The sequence below is a fragment of the Drosophila virilis genome, chromosome 4 (genome assembly GCF_030788295.1).
Source record: "Drosophila virilis strain 15010-1051.87 chromosome 4, Dvir_AGI_RSII-ME, whole genome shotgun sequence".
Classification (NCBI taxonomy): Eukaryota; Metazoa; Arthropoda; class Insecta; order Diptera; family Drosophilidae; genus Drosophila; species Drosophila virilis.
In genome coordinates this window covers 7,400,210-7,414,370 of record NC_091546.1, presented here as the reverse complement: position 1 = coordinate 7,414,370, position 14,161 = coordinate 7,400,210, and the positions used below count along the sequence as shown (strand labels likewise).

The window sequence follows — 14,161 nt, the reverse complement described above, 5'->3', positions numbered from 1 at the left end:
ACGACGTAATCTCTTTCAACGGCGGAGTTATTTCGTTTCTCTTTTAACGGCGGAGATATGTCGTTTCAAAACGACACATTCTCTTTTAACGGCGGAGATATATCGTTTCAGAACGAACATAATTCCTTGGAGATATGTCGTTTCAAAGCGACATATTCTCTTTTCACGGCGGAGATATGTCGTTCCCGCGGAGATATGTCGTTTCAAAGCGACATATTCTCTTTTCACGGCGGAGATATGTCGTTTTAAAACGACATATTCTCTTTTAACGGCGGAGATATGTCGTTTCAGTGCGAACATTATTCCGCGGAGATATGTCGTTTCAAAACGACATATTCTCTTTTAGCGGCGGAGATATTCTCTTTATTCTTTTTATTCTCTTTTAACGGCGGAGATATGTCGTTTCAGAACGAACATATTTCCGCGGAGATATGTCGTTTCAAAGCGACATATTCTCTTTTCGCGGAGGAGATATGTCGTTGCAAAGCGACATAATCTCTTTTCACGGCGGAGATATGTCGTTTTAAAACGACATATTCTCTTTTAACGGCGGAGATATGTCGTTTTAAAACGACATATTCTCTTTTAACGGCGGAGATATGTCGTTTCAGAACGAACATTATTCCGCGGAGATATGTCGTTTCAAAACGACATATTCTCTTTTAGCGGCGGAGATATGTCGTTTTAAAACGACATATTCTCTTTTAACGGTGGAGATATGTCATTTCAAAAAGACATATTCTCATTCAGCGGCGGAGATATTCTCTTTATTCTCTTTTAACGGCGGAGATATGTCGTTTCAGAACGAACATAATTCCGCGGAGATATGTCGTTTCAAAGCGACATATTCTCTTTTCACGGCGGAGATATGTCGTTTCCGCGGAGATATGTCGTTGCAAAGCGACATATTCTCTTTTCACGGCGGAGATATGTTTTTTTGAAACGACATATTCTCTTTTAACGGCGGAGATATGTCGTTTCAGAACGAACATAATTCCGCGGAGATATGTCGTTTCAAAGCGACATATTCTCTTTTCACGGCGGAGATATGTCGTTTCCGCGGAGATATGTCGTTTCAAACCGACATATTCTCTTTTAGCGGAGGAGATATGTCGTTAAAACGACATATTCTCTTTTAACGGCGGAGATATGTCGTTTCAGTACGAACATTATTCCGCGGAGATATGTCGTTTCAAAACAACATATTCTCTTTTAGCGGAGGAGATATGTCGTTTCCGCGGAGATATGTCGTTTCAAAAAGACATATTCTCTTTTAGCGGCGGAGATATGTCGTTTTAGAACGAACAGTATTCCGCGGAGATATGTCGTTTCAAAACGACATATTCTCTTTTAGCGACGGAGATATGTCGTTTTAAAACGACATATTCTCTTTTAACGGCGGAGATATGTCGTTTCAGAACGAACATAATTCCGCGGAGATATGTCGTTTCGAAACGACATATTCTCTTTTGACGGCGGAGATATTTCGTTTCCGCGGAGAAATGTCGTTTTGAAACGACATATCTCCGCGGAATTATGTTCGTTTCAAAACGACGTAATCTCTTTCAACGGCGGAGTTATTTCGTTTCTCTTTTAACGGCGGAGATATGTCGTTTCAAAACGACATATTCTCTTTTAGCGGCGAAGATATGTCGTTTCAAAAGGACATATTCTCTTTTCACGGCGGAGATATGTCGTTTCCGCGGAGATATGTCGTTTCAAAGCGACATATTCACTTTTAGCGGAGGAGATACGTCGTTAAAACGACATATTCTCTTTTAACGGCGGAGATATGTCGTTTCAGTACGAACATTATTCCGCGGAGATATGTCGTTTCAAAACGACATATTCTCTTTTAGCGGAGGAGATATGTCGTTTCCGCGGAGATATGTCGTTTCAAAAATACATATTCTCTTTTAGCGGCGGAGATATGTCGTTTTAAAACGACATATTCTCTTTTAACGGCGGAGATATGTCGTTTCAGAACGAACATTATTCCGCGGAGATATGTCGTTTCGAATCGACATATTCTCTTTTGACGGCGGAGATATTTCGTTTCAGTGCGAACATTATTCCGCGGAGATATGTCGTTTCAAAACGACATATTCTCTTTTAGCGGCGGAGATATTCTCTTTATTCTTTTTATTCTCTTTTAACGGCGGAGATATGTCGTTTCAGAACGAACATAATTCCGCGGAGATATGTCGTTTCAAAGCGACATATTCTCTTTTCGCGGCGGAGATATGTCGTTGCAAAGCGACATATTCTCTTTTCACGGCGGAGATATGTCGTTTTAAAACGACATATTCTCTTTTAACGGCGGAGATATGTCGTTTCAGAACGAACATAATTCCGCGGAGATATGTCGTTTCGAAACGACATATTCTCTTTTGACGGCAAAGATATTTCGTTTCCGCGGAGATATGTCGTTTCAAAACGACATATCTCCGCGGAATTATGTTCGTTTTAAAACGACGTAATCTCTTTCAACGGCGGAGTTATTTCGTTTCTCTTTCAACGGCGTTTCAGAACGAACATAATTCCGCGGAGATATTTCGTTTCAAAGCGACATAATATCTTTTGACGGCAGAGATATGTCGTTTCCGCGGAGATATTTCGCTTTAAAGCGACATTATCTCTTTTAATGGCGGAGATATGTCGTTTCAGAACGGACATAATTCCGCGGATATATGATCATGGCGAGATTATGCCGTTTTGAAGCGAAATAACTCCGCCGCCTTAAAAATGAAAATCAGACGAGAGCTGTTTTCTATCTAGCGCAGATCAACGGCGAAGCTATGCCGACACTGCCCAAAAAATTCCTCACAAAAAAAAACATCAGAATTGATTTATTTTTCAATATATTTATTTTGTTTCGTAACATCGTATGTTCATTGCTTAATTATTATGTACATAGTTATTTAAAAAATATATGTTTTGGAGCATTTGAATATTTCTTCTGTCCTCCCTTTTGTCACGTTTTGACTGTATTTACCTGAAATAAATAAAATTTAATATATTAAAAAAGTCGTCGTTCAAAAAGTAGACAAAACGCGATGAAATCAGACAATATTTACCCGAGATATTAAAAAAAAATCATCAAAAAAGATTCGATTTCCGAACCGACCCCGATTTTGAAAAAAAAACGTGATGTTACCCTTTGCCATTTTGACGATTTGGGTCAAAATTTAGATTTTCACCTTTTAAACCTTAACAACTTAATTTTCGACCGATCGTTCCTATGGCAGCTATACGATACAGTGGTCCGATCCAGTTGGTTTTGACATATGTGCTGCTTGCAACAGTAAGAGATACTTCTGCAAAGTTTCATAAAGATAGCTTTAAGACTGAAGGATCAGTTCGTATAGAAACAGACAGACGGACATGGCTATAACGACTCGGCTGTTGATGCTGATCAAGAATATATATATTTTATGGGGTCGGAGATGTCTCATATGCCTATGCCGTACACATTTCACGACAAAATTATAATACCCTCTGCAAGGCTATAAAAAGGTGAATAGTAAATAATTTTAAATAAAGTTAGTATAAATGGTAAATACGTAAAACAATAAAACTTTGCTTATAATTCAGGAAAATTTCAGGCACCTCCAATAAAATATTTATGCGCTTCTTTAGGACCATTTATTTATATCTTTTATTAAGTATCAATATCACGTTGATGATCTTTTGTTGTTGTTGTTGTTGTATTGGGCTTTCGGTTAGCAATAAATGTGGTTTTACGTAAGTCGTTATACATATATATATTTATAGTTCTAGGCGCAATAAATCAACTAAGCGGCGTATTAATATGGGTTTGTTTTATGGGGATATTGTATTTTGTCGCGTATGTATTTGTATTTTGTCGTATTGACCAGAGGACGTTAAGATCTAAATGATTTTTATAAAAATCCAGCAAATTAACAAGAAGTCTTGTGGACGTCAAACATATCTTTATATATATATATATAACTGTATGTGTATGCTTAAAATCTTAAAACTAAGTTTATAAAGTTAATGGCAATGATTTAATTGATTTCTTTTATTGCCCATTTTACAGCGAACATTTCATTTCGGAACACACAGTCATGGCCGTTTTCACATCGCAGGGTCAGGTGGGCGGACCCTGCCGTTATATGCCTGCCACACGGCGGCAGAATCATCAGTGCCGCAAGGAGACCGGTCTGCCTGGTGCGCTGAGCGAGGCACGACGCTTGGCCACCACCCACTGCGAGGATCAGTTCCGTTACGATCGCTGGAACTGTTCCGTCGAGACGCGCGGCAAGCGTAACATATTCAAGAAGCTCTACAAGGAGACGGCATTTGTGCACGCCCTAACGGCAGCCGCTATGACCCATTCGATAGCCCGAGCGTGCGCCGAGGGCCAGATGACCAAGTGCACCTGCGGGCCGCGCAAACAGAATCGTCCGGATCAGGACTTTCAATGGGGCGGCTGCAACGATAATCTAAAGCATGGCAAGCGGCTGACGCGCAACTTTCTCGAATTGCACACCAGCGATGGGGACGAGGTTACCGAAATATTGCGACATGACTCTGAAGTAGGTGTCGATAAACATACCAAGCATATACCAAGTGGTTAACTTGCCTATTTCTCTCTCTAAAACAGGTTGGCATCGAGGCCGTCTCCACGCTGATGAAGGACAAGTGCAAGTGCCACGGCGTCTCCGGCTCCTGCTCGACGAAGACCTGCTGGAAGAAGATGGCTGATTTCAATTCTACGGCCACGCTGTTGCGCCAGAAGTATAACCAGGCCATACGCAAGCCCACCAACCAGCGCAACACGCGCCAGACCACGGCGAGTCGCTTGAAAAAACCAAAACAGCGACGTAAGAAAGTAAGTACCATGCCCCAGTGCTCGACTCTAAGCAAGATATTCAAACTTAACGAATCGTTAAGCAACACTGGCGCATTGTTGTGCAACTAGGTCGAACAAATCATATCGTTACGCAACACTTAAGCCTCACATAACTAATTCAAACATGTAGGTTCTAAGCGGTTTTAGATCAATTCTGTGGATAGCTATTAGAACTATAAATATCCCCGATAAAATCTAAGACTAAATCATCAACTAATTTTTTGAGGAAAGAGCTACACATTGTCATTCCTTACCCATATTGGTATATTCGTATATTGAAAATTAGTGTTATAAGAGAACAAAAAACGGTAATAATGGAATATAGTGTTGTAAAAGTCTAGAAAATTATAAATATTTAAAATATGATCAGTATTTATATGATCAAATATCTTTCATTTATTTGTAGTATACAAAATTAAATGTCTTAAAATGTGTTTTGAATGGACATAGAACGAATTACCACGACAAAGAATCAGTCCAGTATAATAACTCTAATTTAGAAATAATATTATTTAATATTATTTTTCACTTTTCTCATCTAAGAATCTCTCTCTCTCCCTTGTAGCAACAACAATACACAACGCTCTATTATTTGGAGACCTCGCCCAACTACTGCTCGGTCACCAAGAATCGCCAGTGTCTGCATCCCGACAACTGTGCGAATTTGTGCTGTGGGCGTGGCTATGTCACGAGCGTCCTCAAGAAGATGGAGAACTGTCGCTGCCGATTCAGCAATGGACGTTGTTGTGATCTGATCTGTGACTTTTGTCAGCGCTATGAGAATAAATATTATTGTAAATAAGTAGGCTGGGCCCCGCCAACTTCCTTCCCAGCACTATATCTCTAAATCTCTGTCCCTCCCTCTCTCGTACTATCTATCTCTCTCCATCACACACATATGGCATACACATAGAATGCTCTCTTTCTACTTTTTAAATGTAATTTGTAAAGTTTTTTTCGATTATGGCTTGTATTTTTTCCATTCCTAACTTAAAGAAAATACTTTGAACAAAATGATAAGCAACGCGAAAATGATATGAAAAACCAATATAAACAACACTCGGAAAAGATCACACACTCACACAGACACACGCACACACACACACACACACACATACATGCTCACACATACAAGCATAGACCTACATCTATATTATAGATATTAACGTATATAGTAACAGTTAGCTGCCGTCGCATTCAGAACAAAAAAATCTCAAAAAAAATGGCAAAAACAGCATTTAGCAAACAAAAAATCAAATAAAAAAACTCTCACACACCATCACGCATATGAACAACAACAACAACAACAACAACAAGCAGAAGCTAACAAGAACACACCGCAACAAAAATAATTTTAATAAGTATTTAAACATAAAAACAAACCAAAAACATGCAAAAAAAAAAACAAAACAAAAAAAAAACAAATACATGAAAATGAAATGAAATAAAAAGTTTCACATAAGCCGCAAAAGTCTGTGATTTGGGTTTAGGGGCACTTGAAGCTTTGATTAGCTTTAATTACACTTTCCGCATTTCGCCAGCCTCCCATCCAACCACGGATTACACGGCCCCGAGACCGTGTCTCGGCGGGAATCACCAGGAATTAACCGGGCCAAACTGGCAAGCCGGCGAGTGCACCAATGGACTGACAAATATTTGTATTTTGTCAACTTAATTTCACACAATCCCATGTCACATCTCGAATTGCCGAGTCACGACTCACACGCGACATTATTTAGCAAACACACACACAGACACACACTTTCCTAGCAACAGCTAGAGTCGATCCCAAGACTAGGCAGTGGGGCTTTTGGAGACGTCGTCCCCGAACAATATTCTAAACAAACTCAAAGCTTGACTTCCGATCAAACTCGAGTTTTTATATCAAGGAAATGGTTGCTCATATAAGCATATAAAATATAAGGTTATATGTGTTGGGTTCCCAGCTTTAAATCCTCTAAATACCCTCTTTATAATTAATAAATTTAAATATTTCTTTAGATGCCCTTAAGATTTTATCTTAATCAACATTTGTCAACAGACAATTTTTATGTAGATGAGCTCCAGGTGTACTATACGCAGAATTGTTTATTAATTTAACAAGATGTGTCTCATTTAGACTTCGCTCTTATAACGACTCATATTCTGTCTCCCTCTGCCTCTCTCGCTATCTCTCTCTAATTTTCACTCTCTCTCTCTCTTCCCTTCTCAAATTCCAAATTGATGTAGAGGCTACACGATGGACAAAGAGCCGAGCTTCGTGTTAATCGGATGAGATTCGACCGAATTATGGGGGTGGGAAATATCGGGCTATGTGTACTTAGTATATTTGAAAATCAGACATATTCACACATACGAACCACACATTCATACAAACACATTTATACATACATATATGCATGCATACATACATGCGTACATACATGCATAAATACATACATACATACATACATACATACATACATACATACATACCTACATATCTACATACCTAATACCTACATAGGAGGAGGAGGGCAGCTCTAATAAATACATTTCCTTATTTAAATTTGCTGCGCAACAGGACAAATCTGTCTGTCTGGTATGCTATTGGTATTTGATAAGACAATATATGCACATACATACATGCACATAGACACAAACATGCTCACATATTTACACATACTTACAAACAAACATTAACACACATTCATAAATTCATTCAATCATTCATTCATTTATACATTCGTGCATAGACAATATTATTCTTGTTAAATATATATTTATTATTTTCTTTCTACACCAACAATTGAAAGGTTTTTTACCCAAGTCACCTTCAAGTGAACGCTTCCCTGTCGATCTATATTTATATGCCACATGTACGATATCGGAAACATAGTATAGCCAGGAGTCCACAATGGATATGGCTATAAAAATGTATCGCATGCTTTTATGTAAATTTGAGTGCTTCGTTTGTTATCCTTGTCGAGAGGCGTCTTTGTGCCATGCATTGGTTGGTTAAGTTCTTAGTCAGGACTTTGTCGCAGCACCGCCCCTTGCCGCCTTGACACCGATATGGATACGCTTTGTCAACAGTGTTGAGCGTGTTGCGTGCTTAACTGTTGCCTGGATGAAAACATTTCTTAAAGTGCGAGTACAACAAATTCTGGAACCATGTGCGACAACAACAAATCCATCAACGTGACACGGTTCTTCTTTCGTTCGCTCTGGAACACCCTATTTGTTGTCGGCCTATTGTTGGGTTTATTTAATATTTAATTAAAAACAGGAAAGAGTAGCTAAAAAATATACTTTTTCCATAGCCAGTTTTATACAATTATATAATAATAATTTATACAAACTTGGCTGTTAATACTAGTTAGGAATTTTTATATTTTTGCTTTCGCAGCGCTTGACGCACTTTCTCACAAAACTAGAATACCCTTTGTTAGATCATAATCACATTTGTCATGTTAACTTGATGGGATTGAGAAAATCAAATGCATAAAAGAAAATCAAATTGTTGCCACAATTTTGTTGGAAGTATGAATAAATTTCAAGCCCGCGGTGTAAAATGCTAAGAAATATGAAACTCTTGAAAGGGTTGAAAAACATGTAGAACATTTGAAGTTGGGCTCATATAGAATCTATAAAATCTTTGAACCTTCTATTATGTAGCTAAATGTTTGTATGTTATGTTTGCACTTAAAATATTGTGTGAACATCTTCAATTCACGTGAGAAGCGCATTTGTCTAACACGTTTTTTCCAGTGACAACTTGACAGCTTGGCATGTGGCAACAGCAGCAGCTACATGAAGTCCCCAATGGGCCGAGGGGGGGCAACATTTAGCAACAACAACAATAATGTAAGGAATGTACAGAAAATCTTGGAAGAAAAAATCTTAAAGCCCTTATTTAGCTTAGATTCTTTACTTTTCAACGAAATAATTTGCATGTTAAGCTGTTATGACGAAATTTGGCATATCGATAATTTATCCCAGTTAACTTAATCCTCACAGAAGTTTTAAGCACATACAATTTTAGATTAGCCCAATAAATATTCGTGGTCTTATTCGGATTTTTTAATTCCTCAAGATATAGGCATTTCGTCGAGCATGCAGAGATGTCATGCTTTCATATCATCCGGTCTATCATAATTCTTTTTTATTATATAAAAGTAATTCATCGACTTAACTCTTTGGTTCTATCTTTATGGCCTTGCAAAAATTAAAATCTTTACAAAAGGCTTTTAATGCACAGATTGATTCCATAAAGTATATTATTCTTATCAGCATGACAAGTCGACTTTCTATCGGGTTGATTGTTGATTAAAATGTTTGGCTTGTGAAACGAATTATGATTTCCAAAGTCTTATACATAGAAGTGTTTTAAACAACCAATATAAATTATTAATTTCATAATTCTATTTCCAAATATCATTTTACATATGAACCAAACATTAAACTCTACTAGTTGTCTGGAACGGAAAGATTTGGGGTAGGACCTCGCAGATTTATAAGAGTTCGTTCACTAAAGAGATTGTCTAGGAGTCCAGGCTATTAAACTATGTACTCCTCATCGTTGATAAGATTTTCTAGCATTTATTATTTTCTTTTTTTATTTTCTTCAGCAGAATAAACAAAATGAAAGCTGCGCAACCTGAGATACGCACCCTAAATTAAAATTAAAGTGAAGCATTTATTTTATTTGCTTGCTGCTCAAATGACAATAGCCGAAAGTAAATCGCCCGTCTCAGCTCTAATCTTCATTTCGCACCAAAACAGCACGAACCGCAACGAAAATTAAAACCAATCATTAGCTATTCCAATTCCGAGCTCCATTAAGAACAATTAGAATTAGCAATGATCTAAAACCATCTCGAACGCTTTGAAATTGAGCGGATGTTGCACGAGAATGCGAGAAATTGGCAACAACAAAAAACGTGTAGTCAGCAATTGTTGTTGTTGCTGCTGTTGTTGTTGCTGCTGTTGTTGTTGTTGTTGTTCTATGCGAAACCGCAAACAGTCTGACGGTATTATTTACTTAGTCAGTCAACAGAGCACCCACCACGAAAAAACACTTGTGTGCACATAGATTAAAAAAGCGAAACTCAGACACAACAGTGAGTACCCCTCGCCCCTTCACCTCACCAGTCCTACTGTACCACCCACTGCACCAACCGCCCGCCCTGCACATGCGAACGAATGGCTAAAAAGTGATTAACACAAAGCTGAGACAAGGCGACTGACATGTAACATTAATGCTAACAAGAACAAGTTAAGAATTAGTCTTGGCAACATTGCGCGACTAGGATATACCCTGTACAACGTGCCGAGCTGCCTGCACAAAAAGCCCCAAACTATGGGAAATTCATTTTTGAATAGCTCCAATGATTACAGATCACTTTTTATGAAACATGCACTGCAAAAATATGGCAAAGCCCCAGACTAAATCCAAAAATAGTTTGGAATGTGGGTGAGGTATCCGAAAAATGATTTCCTAATCTGCACAGCAAATTGACAGCAATCTATAATGGAATTTAATCGATTTCCCGGACAGTTTGATATATGTAACACTTGAGATTAGACAGATAAACGGAAGAACGGGCAAATAGACAGACAAAAAGTCAGAGAGACAGACAGATAGACATACAGATTGACAGATAGACAGACAAACAGACAGACAGACAACCGAGGTTTAATCAACTGAGTTCTGAGCAAGAAACTTTTTTCTTTATGTAGTTCAAGAAAGTTGCTTGTGCCTGTGTCACACCTTATACCCATCTTTGATGGTTATAGGGTATTTAAATAAAAAATAAAACGAGACATAAATCGACTGAAAAATAAAACAACAGCGAAAAGCACATGGAAAAGTAAACAAACCGAAAAAAAAAGAAAAATGCAAAACATATAAAAAAATTAAGAAAGAAGAAAAATTGGCAAACTGTGCGGTCACGTAGCGAACGAAAGCAAAGATTGAAACAGACGGACGGGTCGATCGGAGACGTTCTAATGAGAAAGCTGACCAGAAACTATGATTTTTGGGCAGCCCAAAAGCCGCCCAATTGAAGCTAGCTGGGGCTGGGGTTGGGACAGAGGGGGAGGTGCAGCTCAATTGCCCGAAAGTGAGAGCACAGCGTTCGAGCTGCATTCGAGCTGAATTCGGTATCTGACAGATACGTGTGCCGCCGAGCATTTGAGACGCCGCCATCGCCGCCGCCACACAAAACAAAAGCCAAACGCTGACCGAGCTGCGGCAACATTTCCATGGAAACTGCCAAACCGCCAACAAGTTTATCGATGCTGCTGCTGTTGCTGCTGCTGTGGGTGACCATCGGGTAAGTTGACACTAGCCAAACTTCAAACCAAGACCAAATCGAAAACTCCGACCTTAGCTCGGCGCTGCCCAAACGCGAGCTGCAAATGCTCGAGATGATGCAGAACATTTTAGGCGTGGACAGCGCCGATTTGAGTGGACGCAGCCAGCGCTCGGGTCCCATGCTGTTCGCCGCCTCGGTGCCCTGCGAGGACAGCCTGCCGGAGGACAGTAGCGCTCAGCTGAGCCTGTTCGACGATGACTTCGACGAGAGCGAGGAGTGCGGCGACTATGGACGACCCTGCCACGGTGCCGCACAGCTGCCGTCGGGCCTGGAGCCCTGCGCCCGACCCATGCTGCCCATGCAGCATCCTTGCTTTGTGCGAGTCGTATTGCTGCGCACGCCTCTGCTGCGGCACGATCCCTGCACTAACTTCACCCTGGGCATGGCACAGCCAACGACAACCAGCGGCACGCCCACCAGCCCCTCTACTAAGAAGCCCAGGGGCAAAAAGTGCAGATCCAAGATGCGCAAATCGACGCCCAGACCCGCAACAGCAGACAGGAACAGTAACAGCACCAGCATCAGCTCCAGCACAAGCCCAGCTACAAGCACCACGGAGCTGGAGACAACAACAACAACAAGTACAAAGCCAACAACAACCAGCAGGCCAGCTGAAACCAGCACCACAGAGCGCACCACGAGTACGTCAACCACAGTCAGGAGCACAACAACAACAACAACGCCGAGCACCACAACAACCGAATTGCTGCCCACCATAATGGAGCTTGACGAAATGTCAACTACAATCACTGCGCCGAGCAGCTCCACCGTCGTCTACACCAGACGCAACCAGCTGAAGTCCCTGCGTGGCAGGCGCCGCAAGCAACAGCGCGGCAAGTTGGCAGGTGTGCCGGATAAGCCCACGATCAAATTGGATGGCAGCATGCAGCCCAGTGATACGTTTCCGGTATTTTTGACCACGGAGGCCGCCGAGCTGAGATCACGTCCCAAGTCCACCACATTGCGGCCGGAAGCGATGGCCACAACATCGACAGAAAGTGAAGCAACAACCGAGTGCATCGAAGCATCTGACGATGAGGAAACCACAATGGAAAACGCTGACAGCAGAGCAAATGAAGAAGAACAAGACAAAGAAACTGAAGGTGGGTGGCGCCATTAAGGTCAAAAAAAATATTCTTGCCTTGTAGATTTTAGAGAAAGTCGCAAGAACTTTCGAGTTTACTTTACATGCACAACAATTTTTTGTTGATTTGTTTCTAGAAAAATATGCATCAGAGCTGAATTCGGGTTGGGTTTTTGGGGTATTTTGAAAAATCATTTGAAATAGTTATAATAATAAAAGTTAAAATTTGCAGCTTTAACTAATTTATAAAAAAATTTAAATATTTTCCCACCAACAATATAGCCAGTGAAGACTGTGAGGATGCCGAAGATCAGGATACGAATCTATGCCCACAATTTTCAGCGCCTGAGGAGGCAGGTAAGTGAGAATTACTTTAACTAAACGATTTGATAAACACAAACAAATCAATTTGCCTTTATTTGATTGACAGCCAACATGCGACTTATGCCGTCGGGAAGCCGCTTTCGCAAGCCTGTCAAGAACTATGTGGAGCCCATTTTGTATGAGGGCCAGTTCGCCAAGCCACGACAACGGATCGGCATGTTGCCACCGCAGCGGCGAGATTTTTATGTGAGCAACAAGCAGATTATGCCCAGACCGAGGCCAAAGCTTCGGCAGCCGCTGCCGCATTCGATCTACATGAACAACATTGTGCGTGGTCTCAAGTGCAGCGATGAAGCTGGTGCACACCCCCATCCGCCGCAGCCAGGTCGCTTCTTGTCCCGGAAACCAGCGACAACGCCGCAGCGTATCTGGCTGAACCGACGCAATGGGGCAGGCTACGCGCCGTTGCGCTCGCAGCCTTCAGCACAAGGTCCGCAACGCGGACGCGACAATCCGCTGTATGGACTCAGCTCTGGCGAGGATCCGGACTCGTATGGCCACGACAGTGATCAGTACTATGATGATGATACACCCGATCGTCTGGCCTGGCCACGCGATCATCCACTGCATGGATCGTCACCCACTGCGGATCCTTGCCAGGCGGAGCTTAACCGCGAAAGACAAAGGCAGCGCGAGCGGGAGCGGGAGCGGGAACGGGAGCGAGAGCGGGAGAGTGACAGGGACAGAGACGAGCATCTACTGGACTATCCGCAGCGTTCAGCGCCACGTTTCTTTACCTAGCCACATAATAATAAACTAAGCAAAAAGCATAACCCAGCACCCAGTAGCATAATAAACAACTGCACCACAAATAATTTGATAGCTACCAAAAACTCTGCTCCCACAAGTAAAAACCTGTGATTAGGCAACTTCAAAGCTGTGATGAGTCCAAATCTAACAGCAGCTGCCCCTAGGCCCGCCTGTCTAGGCCAGCAACTGACTCCGACAAGCTCAATGGGGGGCGCCTGTCCACTTGTCAGTCAATGAGCCGCAGACACGCGCCCGTAATGAGCGAATGGCACCGTTGGGCGGTCGGTCACCTGATGATTGAGATATCCGAAGCGCCGCAGACAGCTGTGCGGATTGTTCAGACGAGTCGACAAAGTTCCGAGGCCTAATAATATGGCCAAGGCTATGATTGATGAGCACATGGCAACCACCTATTACGACGAGAAAACCAAGCTCAAGTACTTTCGCACTCACACTTCACATGCAATCAGAAACCTTTTTTGAAAACTTACCAAAACATAAGCATTAAGCAAAATATGTATTTGTAAGTTACTTTGCCAGGCAGTTGAATTACTTTAGCGTTCTACATCCTCCTTCTAACCACTGTTAAATGTCGAACAGCAGAAAACCAATTTCGATTGTAAGCCTTTAAATCTCACTTATTCATGAGCACAAATTAATGTTGTGCTTACATCCTCCTTGCAACTAAATGTTAAATATCTTACAGCA

At 41.2% G+C, this 14,161-nt stretch overlaps 2 protein-coding genes across 4 annotated transcripts in view; both read left to right on the top strand.

Annotated features, from left to right (window-relative positions):
• The window catches only part of Wnt4 (Wnt oncogene analog 4), a 38,137-nt gene extending 32,413 nt beyond the window's left edge, over nt 1-5,724 (top strand). For all 3 annotated transcript variants that reach the window (XM_032438383.2, XM_002052540.4, XM_032438382.2), the window contains 3 exons: nt 4,061-4,559; nt 4,628-4,855; nt 5,442-5,724. In XM_032438383.2, the coding sequence (XP_032294274.1) occupies nt 4,089-4,559; nt 4,628-4,855; nt 5,442-5,678 (936 nt within the window). In that variant the 5' untranslated portion in view covers nt 4,061-4,088 and the 3' untranslated portion in view covers nt 5,679-5,724. The remainder of the gene's footprint in view (nt 1-4,060; nt 4,560-4,627; nt 4,856-5,441) is intronic.
• Nucleotides 5,725-10,776: 5,052 nt separating this feature from the next.
• Nucleotides 10,777-14,161, top strand: LOC6628621 (eukaryotic translation initiation factor 4 gamma). Its single transcript, XM_032438548.2, has 4 exons — nt 10,777-11,193; nt 11,251-12,338; nt 12,602-12,676; nt 12,750-14,161. The coding sequence occupies exons 1-4, from the start codon at nt 11,123-11,125 to the stop codon at nt 13,442-13,444; spliced, it is 1,929 nt and encodes a 642-aa protein (XP_032294439.1). The 5' UTR covers nt 10,777-11,122; the 3' UTR covers nt 13,445-14,161.

Excerpts from the sequence above, each read along its gene's own strand:
- LOC6628621 (XM_032438548.2), top strand. The coding sequence starts at position 11,123 with ATGGAAACTGCCAAACCGCCAACAAGTTTATCGATGCTGCTGCTGTTG. Across the intron at positions 11,194-11,250 it reads CTGCTGTGGGTGACCATCGG|CTCGGCGCTGCCCAAACGCG; the intron begins GTAAGTTGACAC and ends CTCCGACCTTAG. Across the intron at positions 12,339-12,601 it reads ACAAGACAAAGAAACTGAAG|CCAGTGAAGACTGTGAGGAT; the intron begins GTGGGTGGCGCC and ends CCAACAATATAG.